Source organism: Acartia tonsa, chromosome 8, assembly GCF_053477335.1.
Source record: "Acartia tonsa isolate MP-2025a chromosome 8, ASM5347733v1, whole genome shotgun sequence".
NCBI classification, from domain to species: domain Eukaryota; kingdom Metazoa; phylum Arthropoda; class Copepoda; order Calanoida; family Acartiidae; genus Acartia; species Acartia tonsa.
Window position 1 is genome coordinate 18,929,237 of NC_137267.1, and position 17,729 is coordinate 18,946,965.

Consider the following 17,729-nt stretch of genomic DNA (forward strand, 5'->3'; position numbering starts at 1 on the left):
ACTTTAATCTTTTAGAAAAATTGCCAAAATTAAAACATCCCAATAGATTTTCGAAAATGAAGCTTCTATATAAACGTAATTAAAAAATATGTTTAATTAAATATTATAATAACAAGTTTTATGTGGTTGGAGATTAGACCCCCCCCCCCCCTCCTCCCCTTAACAAATTTAAGATTTTGCCCAACCCCATTTCAAAAAAAGTGTGTAAGTCCTAGTTTGTATTGAGATCTTAATAAATGAATGCGACGAAATAGGCTTTAGTTATGTCGCTTCTTTCGACCTTTTTTTTTCATTTTGCAAACACAGTCATTCATTTTGAGAATAGTAATTATTTTATATTGTTAACTGTGTGTCTATTAATTTTTATTAAACAATAAGATACTAAATATATATAATGCATCCCTCACCCGTGTGTGTCTGTATGAAAGGAAAAGAGAAGCGGGTAGTGATTAGCTTCGGGCTTTCTTATTTTATAGTAAACATGGACAAGGAATAGTTTCAGAAAAAGTAAAATAAATAATTTTTTTGGGATCCGATTGTAATAAAATAAAGAATTATGTTTAATTACTTTTACAAAATGTAACAGAATGTCTGTCTGCATGTACTAAAAGATCTCATAAACTCTCAGTAACAGCATCTTATATAGGCCTATAAATGTAATGAAAGAGAATTATGTAATTAGCCACCACACATTTTTAATATATTTTCTAAAACTAATATCTAAGATGATGGGTATTATCTTTTTAGGGTTTGTGCACATTTTAAGAGGGAGTTTGTACATATCATTAAGGACTTTTAGGTATTTCAGTGTTTCTTTAAAATATATTTATGTCTAATATTAAGACAAAAAAAAGTTAGAGAGAAATTCTATTTTTTTAACACATAATTCTTTCTTTTTGCTTATTATTTAGTCTATTAAAAGGATTCAAAATGCAAAGACATACATTTTTTAGCTTGTATTTTATACATCTTAATTGGAACTGATCTATTTAATAGTGAAACAACTGTATTCCATCAATAAAATGTTAAAAAAATAACCTCTGTGTTATTATAATATTTTTAAAAGATTCTGTTTCCTTGGTACTAATGGGAAGTACATACTACTATACCTAATAATAGTAACATCAGCTAGAGGCGTGCAAATGTAAGAGTTTATCTAGGGTTAACCTACACTTAGGAAAATATAATAGGTGGCGAGGGAGGAATAATTTTTTGGCATCATCATAAACCATTTTACTAGAATTGTTTATTGATTTACACAGTCCCCTCCACATATATTTTTAGGAGTTGGGTGTGAGGAAAAAGTACACTACCCCTACCCACCCAAAATCATGTGCACGCCCTTGTCAGCCACTCCAAAAACACCCTAGTACTATACACGGTTATATAAGCGTCCATAGTCCACACACACACGTTTACTAAACCGAGACTGTTACGACAAACTCTGCGTTGTATAACGTGTTCACAACTCCAGACTGTAACTGGCGCCGCTATACAAAGAGTATAAACTAAAGAGTGGCAAAATTATGATTTTGATACACAATAAAACGTGCTAGTTTTTAGTTTCGGGGGTAAAAAAGAGAAAACACTAATGTATTTCACAATGTTATACTAAATATCTGTCTATACTTTTAGACTGTGTTTACATACATTTGATTTACCTTCGGAGAGTCGAATAGAAGCCTTGGTACAGTCGTTAACGAGATCTTAACGGACAAACAGACAAAAACCTTCTCTATTTATAACTAGTAACTTTGCCCCTAGCGTCTTAAGGTGATAAATTTTTGAATTTTTTATGCGAGATTGTCCATCTTTTCAGGAAAATAGCCTAAAACCCTTATATAGTAGGTATATTAGCTGAAACATACAGAACAGCCAATCGAAATCGCGGTTACCAAGATCTTAAGCTTTAGACTGACGGATAGACAGACTTACAGTAAATAGCAAACACAACAGTTTGAAATTGTATAATTGTTATCAATTAAAAATATCCAATACTTTTTTAAATAGCCATTTTATCAATTCTTAAACCTTAAGTTTGAAACCTTGTAAGGAATTGTAGTAAATATTTACGCTCGTCCCACCGTAATAAATTTAACACTTTTTTGCCTTAGAATTTAATTGCTTTATCTTTTGCCAATTTTGCGTTTCAAGATATAAATATTTTTGGCAAGAAAGGCTGTAAAAATGTTATGGTATATAAACCCTGATAAATATATTTGATCTTAGGCCCAGGGCGGATATAAAAAGAGGTGTATAACCGAAAGTTAATTAACCAGAAATTTTTGCCTCTAGAGAAATTGTATTATTTTCCATCTTTTTTTTTGTTGTGGCTTTTCCTAAAGACAGCTTTTTATGAAAGAAAATTTACTTCTAAAAAAGAAAAGTTTTATCCATGAGTATAAAAGAACATAGGACGATAATGAAGTCGTCCAAAAATATAAAGTAGTAAGGTTTATTTTTGTTTGAAGCTAAGGATCTCGGATATTACTGGTCTAATTTTTTTTGTACTTTTTAAGTAATATTTATAGATATCTATGGTTGGTATCAAACTATTTTTTTGACCTTTCCCGACTTCCCCTAGAAGCCATGGGCGAAGCACAAAAACCTTTTTAAAAATCTTTGGGTAAATTTGGTAAATAACAAATACATTGATTTCATCCGAAATTTAGCTTTTATTGACTTTACAAATTAAATTTTTTTTAAATGTGTAAGACTCTTAATTTTTTTAATCATATGGATAAACAGATGGGAATTAGTTGTAACGTAGCTCCGATGCACTGTTAAAAGGACATCTAAATATATGAATAAATTCAAGACACTTTGACATTCTCAAAGTGGTTGATTTCAATGTAAGTTTGAATGTCAATTGTTTTCCAACAAGAGATTATGTTGTTGTACGGTTATTTTTTAAATGCGAAGCTTTTCTACTATTAAAGACTGTACGTCAGTACGGCTTAAAAAACGTAACACTACAATTTTTACCTCGAAAGTCCTTACGTCTATTTTAACCCTACTTTATATTTATGATAATTATAAAATTCATATGATTATTGGAACAATGATTCCTAGGATAACAAGCAAAGCATTTCTATAATCAAGGCTAAACATTTCAGTATGTTTTTATCAGTATCCTATAATATTTACACAATTTCACAACAAATATATAAAAATTTAGTTTAGACTTACAAAAAAAGATTCAGCTTATTAAGTTCTGAAACTCTAAAATTGTTACTATTCGTTTGTTCAACGTCTGATTTTAGAGATTCGCTTTTAAGAATGTTTCAATATTTTCTTTTAAATGATGAAATAAAATTCTAAAATATATTGTCCTTATCAGAAGCTGACTCTAAAAGAAAAGAAACAAAAAAAATACATAGCTAGCGCCTAGATTACCACTTTTTAATAACAAATTGCTTGAGGAAAATAAAGAGTATACAAATATATAAGCATCACGTTTTAGATAACATTATAATTTGTAATAGAAAACAATAATTAGATTGGTTAAAACATATAAAGTGACAAAGCCCAAATTGTGTCAAAAATCATACATGTGACGTCATAAAATTGAGGGATAATCAAGCTCTTTTTTAGGAGTTTACTTCCCACTTCTCCTCTCATCTACCTCATTTTTATGACGTCACATGGATAATTTTTGACACAATTCAGGCTTTGTCCATGAAGTATTTCTGCATAAAAATTCTAAATTCAAAGCCTTGAAATTTTCGCTATATTTCACTGTTTCTGTCAATAATTCTTTTTTGCCAATGATAAACTTCGCAATTCTTAGGGATATTGTCACTCTTTGTTAAAAAATCTGCAATAAAAATAATTTTTGAATTACACGTATTTTATCACTCTATGTACTTATTTGTGCTTCTATTATGTACCTAATGATATTTTTGGTACTGTGCTGCTAAAAGATAATTATTAATAGTAGAAAATAAACATGCAGGTTTTAAGGTGTGTTAAATTTTTTATGGGAGTTGTCAAATTTTTGATGCACTTCGCGCCGAAAAAAGTTATATATTCACGCTTGTGTTGGCACTACTTTGCAAGACAAGTTAATCCTTATAATAAAGTAAAAGGATCTCCGTGTCTGTCTGTGTGTGAGTGTGTGCCGAAGGATAACGCTAACCACTGACCCGATATGGTTCATCTATTTTTTCTTTCTATTTAAATCTACATTTAACTTGTTTGATCGACCTCTTCTCTTTACTCTTAAAGTGCCCTTACATACCCCTTGGGGCGAAGCCGCTAGTTGAAAGTCTATTAATAGAAACTCTAAATTACGTCTGTATTGAAAGCTATAAATAATTGATTATAGTTGTTCCGGCGTTAAATATTATCTCAGTATTTACAATAGATTAGCAGACTTATAGCAGGGACAAACTTTCTTGTGATTTTAATTAATATTAAAATTATGGATCCAGCTATTATTGCTCTAGGTGTAAAAGGATGCCAGTCTATTCAGAGGATAAGGAACTCAATAAATAGTTCTAGATTCAATTAAATTTGTCAATTTTACAGTCCAATATCTACCTTGTAGAGCCTTCTATATTTATGTTTTCTTAGAAGAATAAGGACTAGAAAAACAGTCATGAAATATGGTCATGTGTTTGAACTGCGTTGAAGTGCAGTGGGCATTTGTACTTTTTAAAAGTCTAATATTTTATTTTCTAATTGTATGGTTATATATTTTACACTAATTTGCTAGCAACACTAACAAATATAATAACATAAATGAAACACGTAGCGCATCCATTATGGAATGTTACTTCATTATCTAAATAGTCTTAGTTGTAAGAGTTTCGCATTCCATTATAAGCGGATGATGCTCCGGCTTCCCTAGATGATCACTTAAAATCGAAGAAAATTTAAACAAAAAGATTGCTTAATATATTGTCTAGTAATATGTAAACCAACTAAATCCATTTCTACAATTGTACTGTAATACAAAATTTAATTATTAAACCCGAAACATCTAATATATAAGTTTTCCTAATGTGTCAATTAACAAATTAAAGTTTAGGCTTAAAAAGATTATATTTGTCCATCAAATTAAATTTAAGAAGACAAAGTGAAAATTGCACAGCTAAGAATTTCTAAAATTTATTTTTTATACTTGCAAATATGTGAATTATTTTTCAGAATTCAAAGAACAACATTTCAATATTGCTTATAGGGAATTAAATCAGGAATCTAAAGTGATAAGACAACCAATAAATTGATAAAAGGGAGCAAGGGAGGGGACAATGGGCAATTAATTCAATTTAAGAGTTTTTGTTAAAAGGCCATGAAAATTTGAAGACAATTGTAAAGGGTGTAATAATAAAATAAAATGACATAACAATTATGTAATTACTAGAAAAATCTCACTGGAACTCGTTCAACCCATATTCCTAAAGTTTAAATGTCACTACAAATTTGACGGTTCTTAGATTGTTTATTATACAAATATCACAATAAAGTTTTTATCTATGAAATGATATTTTTTGAGTAAAAAAAATTTAAAACAAGCCATCTCATAACAAATATATCCGTCTGCTATATTCAAAACTAACGCAGCGAGTTAGCAGCATTTGATGCGCTAGTACCCAAAGTCAGTCAGAACATGCTAAATTCCCTTTAAGCCAGTACCCAAAGTCTGAGACTCCTAAAAATTGAATATTCGATCAATTGTCCCCTCCCTTACTCCCTAAATTGATATACATCTTCAATGATAATAATAACTACCCCTTCTGTAGATTAAAATGAGTGGTTTAAATGTTTGGACACTGAACTATATGAACCAAACAATTAAAGTTAACCCTTAACGGTCGGAGGGAGAGGGGAAGGCCGTTGAACGCCTCCACCTGCCTCTGTATTTTCTCATTTTCTGTGTGTTAAAGATAGTGAGCCATAACGGTGCGACTTTTTAAATATGGGTATGACACATAACTGAGGGTTGGAATAATTTGAATATCTCCATCCTGGCGGGCAGGGGATGCAACAAACCTGGCAGGGTCATCCAGGTAAATAGCAAAAAAAATTGTTTTTACATAGACAAAACATTTTATGTTACCAAAATACTAAACTATCCTCTAGTAATACATCCTTATATGAAATATAATGTACAAGTCAATTTCAGGTTCCAGGTATGACGTCCTGAGGTGGGTTTTTATAAACTTTTTTACGTTTCTTAACATCTATAAAGAAAACTGTTTATTGTCGAGGCTTGGCTTCTTTTATAGACGTAAAGAAACATAAAAAGTTTATAAAGACCCACCTCTGATCCTCCAAGTCTCAAGAAATCTTTAAAAGGCTTCTGTGACCGCAATTTTTGACTTGGAGACTTCAAATTTAAAACTTAAGTTTTTCTAACATGTCTATAGTCTACACAACATACTAAAAGTCCACCCCCGATTACAGTGCGATGAAGGGCCCATTATAAAAGAAGTAAATCGAAAAATTCTAATTTGCCTAAATCAACGAAAAGAGCTAGCTATCAGTTACTTACAGACGAATGGACCAATACTAATAATAGAAAAGCTTTGTTTTTAATAGAGCAAAGTAAAATCGTTTATTTATTATTATATCATCATTTTACATATCACAGATAGTTGAAACTAAAAGTATCATAATTTTCAATATCTATTTTTTAGGAATTCTTCTGAGGCACAGCAATAGTAATGGTTTTGTTCTCCACATATTCCAGTGCTCCTTCAGGGCCAAGTTCCCTAATTTCAACAATCATATGCACTTACATTTATTAAAGCATTGTAATGTCTTTCTTTCTACGTGTGTTACTCTATATCCTACTCTGTGTTTCTCTATACTCTAATACCAAGTTTTTTTTCTGAAGCTTAAGATTCTAATAACTGCTGATCGTATTGAGTTTTCCCTTTTTCGTGAAGCTTCGCTATACATCTGGCCCCTCCTTACCAATTCCCATATATTGAATATTGATATGTTTATTTACAATTTGTAGAGGGATATCAACACCCATCTTACTGATACTGAAATTTGTTAAGACTGCCTTCCACCTTTTCTTCCCCCTTCAAATGTTTACCCTGCAAAACCCTGTGCACTTTACTGATTAAGTGTATAATCCTTTCCTGCCATATCCAGATTGTTTGTAGCCCCCAAATGGAGTTTGTGGCATGTTGGCCAGGTAACAGTTCACCCACACTGAACCAGCCTACACATAAAAACAAGGATGACAACATTCATAAGCAGCGAGGCACCAAAAAATAAGGATTATAATTCGGACAAATAGATTTTAAAAGCATACTCGATGCTCAGAAAAACGGGAAATATGGATTTAATACTATTATCCACAAAAACCTATAAAATGGGACCAAAAAACAAAAGATATGAGGACAGACGGACAGACATCTTGAATTATAGAGTAGCTTCGCTTCTAAAAAGCAAAGAATAGTATATATAATATTAGCTTATCTGTTTTAAATAGTGTTAAAATATGGAATGATTTGATAAAATTAAGGAAATGGTTAAGGAAGTTGAAGAGAAGGGTATTGGAAGAGTAAGCAAAAAGAAGTGAAGGTTTTCGCGGCGGAAGAGAAAAGGAAAGTGATTTATCTGTATTTCTGAGAATAAAAATAGTTAACCACCTAACATTTCAGAAAGACAAGAACACTAGTAGAGTAGTTTCCCTACTAATAAATAGTATAACTTTTTTCAGTAAAAGTTCGCAAGATTTGTTATTAATATAATAAAGCATTTTATAGTAACTAACAATTTAGGATATTTTTTGTTTCCTGTGAAAAAAAGCTTTACCTCAACAGCAGTGGCGAACGTAAGAGCATTATCAATATTCTTAGTCAATACTCCAGCAGCTAGACCATAAGTGGTATTGTTCACTCTTTCTATCACGTCCTCCATGGTCTCAAACTAAAATGGTAAAATAGATATGTCAATTTCTTAAGAGAGGATTGAATAATTAATTAGAATGTATTGTTTGAAGATCAAATAGGAAAATATTGTCCAAAAGAAATACAGAATGAATCATAATACTAATTGAAAAGTAACAAGATATTGCTATACATTTGAGTAAGCCTGTGAGAATAAAGGTACTAAGAAAGAGAGGGAATGTCTGATTGAGCCAATAGGAGAATCGCATCGGTACATACATTTAATTTCATTTAATCAGAATTAAATGCCCAAAAATTTTGTTTAAATTTGAAAGCTTAGTAACGAGGTAGAATCTTAAAAAAAAGTTTGGCTGGCTACTCGCTGGTGAGGAAAAATTATTTTTGTGAAAAATCCTCCAAAATCGAATAAAAAAATTTACAAAAATTAAATAAAATCTTAAAAGGGTTATTAACATATGATTTTGTTTAATTTTTGTAGATTATTAATGTGCTTTTGGATGATTTTTCCCAAAAATAATTTTGCCTCACTATCGAGTAGCGAGTCTATAATTTCTTAAGAATCCACATCAGCTTGAGTTGAAAGTAAACAATACTTTTGTCTGCTAGAAATGTTCCTTCTTACGAAAAAAGGGTTCAAAATATGCTTCTATTCTTCTATTTCTATTTCTGTGAGTCTGTGTGTAACAAAAGATCTCTGGACCGATATTATTCTCCTTTACAGTAAACTTGTTCAAGGTCCAGGGAAGGTTTATAACTATTTTAAAGAGAGGGGGGGGGGATTACCTTCATCTTCCCAAGATAAATGTCTTAACCTCTTTTCGAGGAAGCTTTGTGTTTATCAAGATCGAAATTAATTCCTTATTCATTATCCCAAATTAGGCGCAAATGTCGTCTTTGTTTGACTTTCCTTTTCTAAAGAGATGCGGCATGGATTGTTTATGTTTTGATGCGTCCACGTTCTTTACTTTTGAATGATATGTGAGTGTGTGAAGATTTCGGAGAACAAAGTTGGGCCTATCATTGGTCTCATAGTGCGTGGACCTAGTATACCAGGGGCTTTAAACCATAAGAACTTCAGGTAGAATTTGTTCATTTTATTTAAATTGAATGGCGTATAGGACGATTTTATTTAGTTTAAAAGGCTTTAGCCAGCTAAACATGAAACTTTATTATGATTTAATTATTATGTTTTAGTAATTTTTTAAGTGCTTTTATTTTTGCATTTAACAAAGATTTATTAAACCAAATAATTTTCCTTTAAAGCCAAAGTACCCAAAGATTCTTTAACCAAAAGAAAAAAAAAGATTTTTTTTAGTGCTCAAAGTTTTAAGTTAACGTATAATATTTATTCTGTTTATTAATTGATCTTGTAATTTCAGGACTTTGAAATAGTTTGCCTCAATAAATCTATAATCAAACCTGCTGTTCAAACTTGATGGTTCCTGGTATTGGGGGTTTGTGTGTACGTCAAACAAGATCTCTAGAACTTCCCGCTAATTCGGAAGTCACACTCAACCAAAGTGTCATGGTTGAGACAATAAATCTCCCTTGAAAAGAAAATCTCCTCATTTTTATATTCCTATTTTTGAAACTAAAATCATATCAAGTCTATTTTTACCTTAAAAATACTCTGAACAGGACCAAATATTTCCTCCTTAGCAATTCTCATATCATCCTTGACCCCAGAGAACACAGTGGGCTGGATAAAGTATCCTATGTACAAGAATAAAGATGAGGTAAATCATTCAAAGGAGTAGTTGCACGAAATGCACTTAAACTTGAATGTAGTGAACTGAATATTTTTTCCTGTTTAATGGTTTAGACTACATCTACAGGAAAAATATTTGAAAGAATTTCATTTTTCTACCACGTAGTTCTAAAAATATCAAGACCTGAAAATCATATTCTCATGATATATGCAACCTATATTGCTGTCTTGCTTCCACAAAAAACAGCAGGACGACAATTTTAGTAGCTTATCAAAAAAAACTTTGAAATGTTGCATTTTACTTTATGATTGATCTGGTATAGATTTTTAATTTAAGAATTAAATTTTATAGGGTAATTTCCTTTAAAGTGCATTATTGAGCATAGACTTCCCCCCCACTTTTAGGATATATTGAAAAAAAGGTTCGTAATCAGTTTTTTATTTATTTTCTTCTTATTTCAGGTTAAAGTGTAAGACTTTCTTAAAAAGCATAGAAAAAAATAATCCCCCCTTATTTTCGATTTTTTTATTTAAAATAAAGGGGTTGAGGTTCAGTGGTAGATAGGCTTTTTATCGAAGTAAAGCATACTTTTTGCAAGGATTGTTTTGTAAAACTTTCATTCATACCTTTATCTCCATGTCTTGCTCCTCCACACTCCAGTTTAGCTCCTTCCTGTACATAATTAGGTAAAAGAATAGAGAGGAAGAGATTAAATAACAATGTTCTTGGGGTGGGGACCCTTTAGGGACTTTCAATTGGGAATATTAATCTATTGCGTCGGAAATATTAACACAGCCAATACGCAAAGTAAGACCAGAAATCAATTTGCTTGCAGAGAAAAAAAGGCTCCGACCACTGAAAACAGATTGTTTGTATGGGTTATACATCTATACTTTATTTTGTACATTATAACATGTTCAAAGGTGAAGTTATTCTCCATAAAACCTCAGAATAGACATACCGGTGATGATCATTATTGAGAATTTATGTATTTTTTACTTTTCACTGTTTTTTTCTGCATTAATCGGTGCCCCTAAAGTGCCTATCGTGCACTAACTCCCCCCCAGGTTCTAATTAATACCATAAAAACACCTAGTTTTTACCACTTTTATGGTAAAATTTTACCAGCCTATACGATTTAAAAGGTGGTAAAATTTTACCGTAACCGTGGTAAAAACACTTTTTGTGGTATTTTCTCACGCTTTTTACCAGCGATTTTTACCACAATTATCGGTAAAATTTTACCAGATTTCCGGTAAAATATTACCATTTTAGGACGCAAATTTATACCAGATTTTGACCAATTTTTACCACTTTTTTGGTAAAATCTTACCGCAAATTTCTGTAAGATTTTACCGAAAAAGTGGTAAAACTGTTCAACACCTGGTAATATTTTTGCCCTAAATTGGTAAAATTTTACCAGAAATAGGGTAAATATGGTAAAAATTTACCAAAAATTGTGGTAAAAACGGGTGGTAAAAATCACGAGAAAGTGGTAAAAAACGACTGACCTTAATTATAGAAAAACATCGCTTGTAGGTATAAATCGCAAAAATAAAAAAAAATTGTTTTCATTTTTATCTTTATTGATTGAAACAACACTTAAACATATTTTTCTTGATTCTACTGCTCTGGCCGCGAAAACTGTTGCGCAACCTCCTGGATTTGCTGGGCACCGGCCCCATTCGACCTCGTATCACTGATATTCAACCTGGAATAAAATTGCTCATTAGTTAATTAGATAATTACAGGGATATAAAGGGATAAGACAATGGCTGATAAATTGATGTTCATCTCTAATGATGATACACATCGTTACCCCTTCTGTAGATTACAATAAGTGATTGAAATGTTAGGACACTCAACTTAATGAACCAACCAATAAAAAATCAATAAAAGTACCCAAGGTTGTTAGGCCAAAGAATAAGAAAATGGGATCTACTGCAGTTCACGGAAAAATATTGCTGGTAACGAATATTGCCCAAAATCTATAAATTTTAAAGGCTGCTAGCTGCCAAACGGCAGAACGTACAGATCATACCCGCACACCATTTTAAGCGGTATAAGAAGGCCCTCAAATAATTTGGAATAGCCAAGATCCAATGATGCACAGGGAAAGCTTCACTGAAGAAAAAACGCGTAAATTAGGCCTTTTTCGCGCATTTCTCTGCACTGCGAGATATTTATGCATTATTGATTTATGGCTATTCCAGATTATTTGTAGGCCTTCCTATGCTGCTTAAAACAGTGTGCAAGCATGATCTGTACGTTCAGCCGTTTGGCAGCTATCAGCCTTTAAAATTCATAGATTTTGGGCAATATTCGTTACCAGCAATATTTTACCGTGAACTGCAGTAGATCCAGAAAATGTTATTTGAAAACTTTGGGGGCTAGTGTAATTTACAGCCCAATGTCCCATCCCTCCCTACTAAATATCTAATCTATAATACAAAGTAGAACGATGTCTGTCCGTCCGTCCGTCCGTCCCAAAGATAAAGCCTATACTCGCTGTTTACGCAAATGTGTCAGAACTTCCCCCCCCTTACTCTCACACCTAAATTTTTTCTTTTGAAAGCAAAAATAAAAGTGTGTAGGTTCGACTCCCCCTCTCCCCCCTCATTCATTTCCTACAGGCATCTTGACACGTGGCAAAAAAATCAGCAAACTTATCTAACTAAACATCTTTGAAAACGCAGAACGAGAAAAAATAAAGGGAAAGCTTACCTGGAAAACATAAGCAGTAACAACATCCCTGGCTAACAAGAACATGCTGTGTCCATACTACTCGGCATTACTGATTATATGCTTCACGTGGCGTATGGAGTCGTGGAACGCGGGGTCCTAAGTTATGGAGGATTAAATGAAGGAAGGAAGTGGACTGTTTATTACACTAGTCCCCAAAGCTTTATTTTCTTCTTCGTTGCTTTAACAACTCTAGGGACTTTTATTGAATTTTGAATGGTTGATTAATCAAGTTAAGTGTCTAAAGGTTTTAACAACTAATTATACTCCACAGAAGGGGTAATTTTGTGTATCATCATTGCTGATGTACATCAATTTATCCGCCATTGTCTTGTCCCTTTAGATCCCTGTCCCAAACAAGTACTAATATTAGATAAATTTAGACCTAAACCCCAGGCAGGGAGGGTAAAATATGGTGTAAATATCATAATGGTATCCAAAGTTTCAGAAACAAGTTTACTTATTCGTCAACTCAAAAACTTTGAGTACCTAATTTTTATTAGGTAAATCTTGATTTAATTTCAATACTTCGTCTTTTGTCCTATCCCATAAGAACCATGTTTCCCGTTGTGTCTACAGAAACGTAAATTATTTTAGTACAATCTTTTTTTAAACTTAAACAATATTTTACTTCGTCTTAAATCATTTAATAACCCATTCCTGAATAGCCTTGGTCCCTGGTCCACGTCTACCCGGGGAGGGTGGAGGTCCCCTGCGTCCTGGAGAATAGTCACCTGGTGGCCCTTTGGATGGGGGTGGTGACATGTACCTTGAATATTCAGATTAGTTTATAATAAGTAAATGTTATGTCGTTATCTATTAAAAATAACATATATCATCAAAATTCTAAAAAATACCTATTAAAAATCAAATTAGGTAAAAAAACTAGGTACTTTATGTCATTATTGAGAGGAGACAATGAACTGTTAATTTCATCAGTCCCAAAAGTTTTATTATAACGTTTTCTTATTCATTGGCTTAGGTAACTACTTTGGGGAGTTAATTAAATTTTGATTTATTGTTTCAATAAGTTGAGTGTTCAAACGTTTTTTAACCACTAATTTTATGTATCATCGATGTTGATGTTCATCAGTTTATCGGCCATTGACTTATCCCTTTACATCCCTGATATAAATTTGATTTTACCTTGGGGGTGGCCGACCTCTTGGTTCAGGTGAGTAATCCCTGGGTGGTGGGCCCCTACCGGGAGGTCCCCTCCTGGGTGACGGGGAATATTCTCTGTGGTGGGGGGGAGGAGGTCCGCGGGGGGGGTCCTCGTGGCGACATATCCCTCATTGGCGGTGGGGGGCCTCTGTAACGTTGTTGTGGAGGGGAGTAGTCGCCCCTGGGGTGTGCCTCCCTTGTGAAGTAATGTGAGGGGGGTCCGTAGCCATCTATCCTCTCATACCTGAAAAAATAAAAATAATTTACTTAAAAAGTTAAAATTCATTAAAAAAAAGGTTTTTAAAATTTTTTGATTGGTAGAAAAGGGAAGAACTAATAAAAAAGAGCATATCTAGGTAGGAAAGTTATTGTAATTTTAGAAAATCTTTAATAAAGCAATAAAAGAGATGGTAGGCATTTAAAGTTAGCAAATTTGGAAATTACACTAATATATTTTGTTTATATACTAAATTGTTTAAAGTAAAAAGGTTCTTTGTCTTTAGCTTAAGATTTCGATAACTACTAAACCGATTGAGTTCTCCTTTATAGGTAGGAAAGCTTCTCATATGACACGGAATGGTTTTAGACTATATTTCTGTCCCCTATCTATCCTTTTTAATACAGAGCCCCTAAATGCTAGGGCCGCAGCCGCTAGCAATATCTAAACTAATCTTAAAATTTAAAATTTTACCTTGGTGGAGGGGATCTACCACCCCCTCTGCCACCACGTCCTCTGAAACCACCCCTGTCCCCTCCACGGCCTCTGCCTCTAAAGCCACCCTTATCACCTCCCCTTCCTCTAGAGCCACCTCTGTTATTTTTAAATGTTTTCATTTTGAAAAAAAAAAATTCGATGATTTTTAGTAAGTATTTTGGAAGATTAATTTTAAATTTTTTTATCTTAGGTACTGCTGTTTTATTAGCGCAGCAACTTTATAACAAAACTGTACGTCAGTCCATGGCGAAATTACAAAAAATGCATTGCTTTTAAACGTTACATTTAATAAATAAGCCTACCTAAAGATTTTCTAACTTTTACTTTTTAAAACAAAAACTTTCCTAGAGTAATGTGGGGGGCTGCGTCTTTCATACCTATCCCCGCCCCCACCCCGGCCTCTACCTCTGTAAGAACTGCGCCCCCTATCACCTCCGCGTCCTCTATCACCGCCTCCACGTCCCCTGCCTCGTCCCCGGGATATTTCCACTCTCAGCCGTTCACCGGCATATAATGTACCGTTCATTTCCTTAAAAAATAAAGTGAAGTAAAAATAACTTCAAGACCTGAAGTTTGTTTAATAACAATAAGGTAAAAATAAATCAAAACAATTCCCTATAACTTAAAAATACCTCCTACCCTTGTGGAATATTCTAAACCCTTCTTGATCTCCCTAAACCTAACTAAAAGCAGTAGTGAAAGTTTCAAACAAAAAATTCAAGTAATGAAAAGGTGAAGGCAAGCCTTGACTTTTAAGGGGGTGGCAACACCCAGCCATTTTGTTGTAAAGAAACCAAAATATTGTTTGTATTATTATACAGATCTACAAAGATAAATATAAGCTGCGAAACTTTTCTGTAACTTACTTCTTCAACTGCCCCCTATGTTTCAAATGCTGATCTGAGGTCTTGTTTCTTTACAATCTAAATAAAAGAATTTGTTATAATCAAAAACTATAGGTATGAAACTAAAAAAATACGACAAAAGTAGAAACCTTATACTTTTTAGCTAGACCAAAATAATCAGTAGGTAACAAGTTTGAAATAGATAGGACAATTCCTACATGCTTGAATTAATGATAATAGCTATGAGTTTCGTCCATACAGACCGGCCATTTAACACTAATTATAGAAAAGCTTCGCGTTTACAAAAAACATAATTCCCTTCCACAAAATAACAATGATAACGTTTATGAGAGTAAAGCTCTCAAATAAGACAGTGGGACAAACGGAATTTTGTTGGTAAAACTTCAAGGATTTAAAGGGATAAGGCAATCCCCGATAAATTGATCCACATCATTAATGATTATTAACAAAATTACATCTTTATAATTATAATTTTTTTTTCAATTTTTTTCAATTTTGTACCACCCCCCCCCCCCCCCCCCCCCGACTACCGACGAACAACTATTTTAGGTTAGGTTAGGTTTTAGGCTAGGGAGCCGAGCGCTGCGGCTAGGCAGGCAAGTGGGCCGAGCGCTGCGGCTAGGCAGGCAAGGGGGCCGAGCGCTGCGGCTAGGCAGGCTAGGGAGCCGAGCGCTACATTTCTAAAAGGATAATACCACCTACTCTAATGAATGTAGAATATACGTGGATATTACGACAGGGGGAAAAAATTGTCGTTATTTTAGCTTGCTAACATGAAATTCGTTTATTGGTCAGTTTGTTCAACCAGTAGTAGGGTAAGGATTGGGTTTAAAGAAGGGGGGTATCTTTATTTTAGCCAGCTGTGAGCATCTCCTTATCAGAGTAAATGAAAATGTGGTACAACATCCCAGTAATAATATATCGATTATTTTTATAAACTTTAATGGAAAAAACATTAAAAAAATAATATACCTGTCTAGCTAACACTCTGGTAAGGGTTTCCATAGTCTTAAACCACTCCCGGATTAATTCTTCCCATAAAGTTAGTCCACTCAAAACCTAAAACAAACGAACTTATTTTGACAAGTAGAAAAGTTGGTGGAAAAATAATTCATCTAAATTAATGAAGCAAAAATTCGTCCCCAAACTTCATTTTTAATTCTTGATACAGATTTTAAAGGGTGGGGCTTAAAGGGTGTTAACTCCACTCAACCCGTAAAACCCCTTATTTGTTTCCCTTCAAAATTAAAAAAAATATATATTAGATTACCAACCTCAAACCTTTGAAATCCCTCATTTTATCCCTCTTAAAATTAAAAGCTTGACGTACAATCAACCATTGGTTGTCTTTAGGACGATTGGCAAATAGATCTGATTCCTGTACTGTAGAACAAATAAAACATTATGGAATGGATATAGAATATACGTGGATATTGATGACAGTGGAAAAATTGAAGTCAATTTAGGTTGCTAACATGAAACTCATTCAATGGTCAGTTTGTTTATCCAGTAGGACGGGACGGAATGGAGTAAAGGGGGCGAATTAGGGTTATCGTCATTTTAGCCCACTGGGAGTTTTACTTTATTAGGGAAAATAAAAATCTAGTGTAACATCCAAGTAATAAAATATCTATTTCTGCAGGTTATCTTAATTATAGTATAGCTAACATTACCTCTAGAAACTGATCCCAAAGTTCACAGGACACAACAACATAGAGATTAGCCTTGATCCATGTGACAATGAGGGTCTGGAAGATGGCCTGGGTCAACCTTCCTCCAAGGGTGTCCTCCCTGATAAGCATAGATAACTATTAACTAAAGATCCAAGAACAAATTAAATATAAATAGGCTATTTTTATTTAAGTGTGTAGGTAGGTATAAAGTATACTTTTTATCTAAAAATGGTATTTTTGTCTCTGATTTTATTTATCGCGTCGTATTATAGACAGCTTTCCGCGACTGGTAAAATGAGAAATTTTCAGATCAATAGCAATTTTGTTAGCCCCGAGGGGCCAAAGGACTGGCCTAACAAAGCTGGTATTGATAATATAATTTCTAGACTATTGTTCATAGAAAATTGTCTGTAATACGTAATTTTTCAGTATGGCCCAGAACCATTTTTAATCCAGGGGATATTTATCGGTTTCAAAGCCATACTGGAAACTCTTTGTTTAGGTCAAAACTACATTAATATCAATTTTTCTTTATTTTAGATTTAGTGTGCTGACTAAACAAACTAATTTCATTACTTCTTCTTTACAAGCAAAATGCTAGTGAATTTGTTCTTAAATACTTAAAGAAAATCGTAACTTCTCTATAATAATTATCTATGTGCCTGCGTCTTGGTGGTGTTTCTGTGAGGGTGAGTTGAGTTATCTGCAGCAAGATAAAGAGTAACTGCTCCCATGTTCGCCCGTCCATCTTTACATTCATTACCATAAACCTGACCAAAATAAAATTATTGTTAGATTAGGAATATCTATTTCTTAAATAAAATTAACAGGATGTCTTTCTGTACCATGTGAAAAAGTTTAATTTTAGCTATAATGGGAGAAAAAATCGGCGTTATCCTCTTAGAAATTTTTTTTTCAATTTTTTTCAATTTTGTACCCTATTCTATTTCCGGCCGGGTTCTTAAAAGATATTGCCGCGTTTTTTC

The 17,729-nt window shown here is 33.2% G+C and overlaps 2 protein-coding genes across 3 annotated transcripts in view; both read right to left on the reverse strand.

Annotated features, from left to right (window-relative positions):
• Positions 1–6,553: 6,553 nt before the first annotated feature.
• LOC145326172 (aldehyde dehydrogenase 1A1-like) overlaps positions 6,554–17,729 on the reverse strand; it is a 31,253-nt gene continuing 20,077 nt past the window's right edge. Inside the window, exons 12-16 of the mRNA XM_080169319.1 lie at positions 10,210–10,255; positions 9,493–9,587; positions 7,780–7,893; positions 7,097–7,180; positions 6,554–6,718 (exon numbers count right to left, since the gene is read on the reverse strand). Coding sequence (XP_080025445.1) covers positions 6,641–6,718; positions 7,097–7,180; positions 7,780–7,893; positions 9,493–9,587; positions 10,210–10,255 — 417 coding nt within the window. The 3' untranslated portion in view covers positions 6,554–6,640. The remainder of the gene's footprint in view (positions 6,719–7,096; positions 7,181–7,779; positions 7,894–9,492; positions 9,588–10,209; positions 10,256–17,729) is intronic.
• LOC145326173 (ral GTPase-activating protein subunit alpha-1-like) lies at positions 14,574–17,672 on the reverse strand. 2 transcript variants are annotated; one of them, XM_080169321.1, is made up of 5 exons: positions 17,406–17,672; positions 16,744–16,861; positions 16,043–16,129; positions 15,071–15,127; positions 14,574–14,733 (listed from the first exon to the last, which is right to left on the reverse strand). In XM_080169321.1, exons 1-4 carry the CDS (start codon positions 17,507–17,509, stop codon positions 15,086–15,088), a joined length of 351 nt encoding a protein of 116 aa, XP_080025447.1. In that variant the 5' UTR covers positions 17,510–17,672; the 3' UTR covers positions 14,574–14,733; positions 15,071–15,085. The 2 variants fall into 2 exon arrangements, with proteins under 2 accessions (XP_080025447.1, XP_080025446.1); XM_080169320.1 differs by lacking the exons at positions 14,574–14,733; positions 15,071–15,127 and having other exon boundaries at positions 15,601–16,129.

Excerpts from the sequence above, each read along its gene's own strand:
- LOC145326173 (XM_080169320.1), bottom strand. The coding sequence starts at position 17,509 with ATGGTAATGAATGTAAAGATGGACGGGCGAACATGGGAGCAGTTACTC. Across the intron at positions 16,862-17,405 it reads GAAACACCACCAAGACGCAG|GGAGGACACCCTTGGAGGAA; the intron begins GCACATAGATAA and ends TATGCTTATCAG. Across the intron at positions 16,130-16,743 it reads TTTGGGATCAGTTTCTAGAG|GTTTTGAGTGGACTAACTTT; the intron begins GTAATGTTAGCT and ends CGTTTGTTTTAG.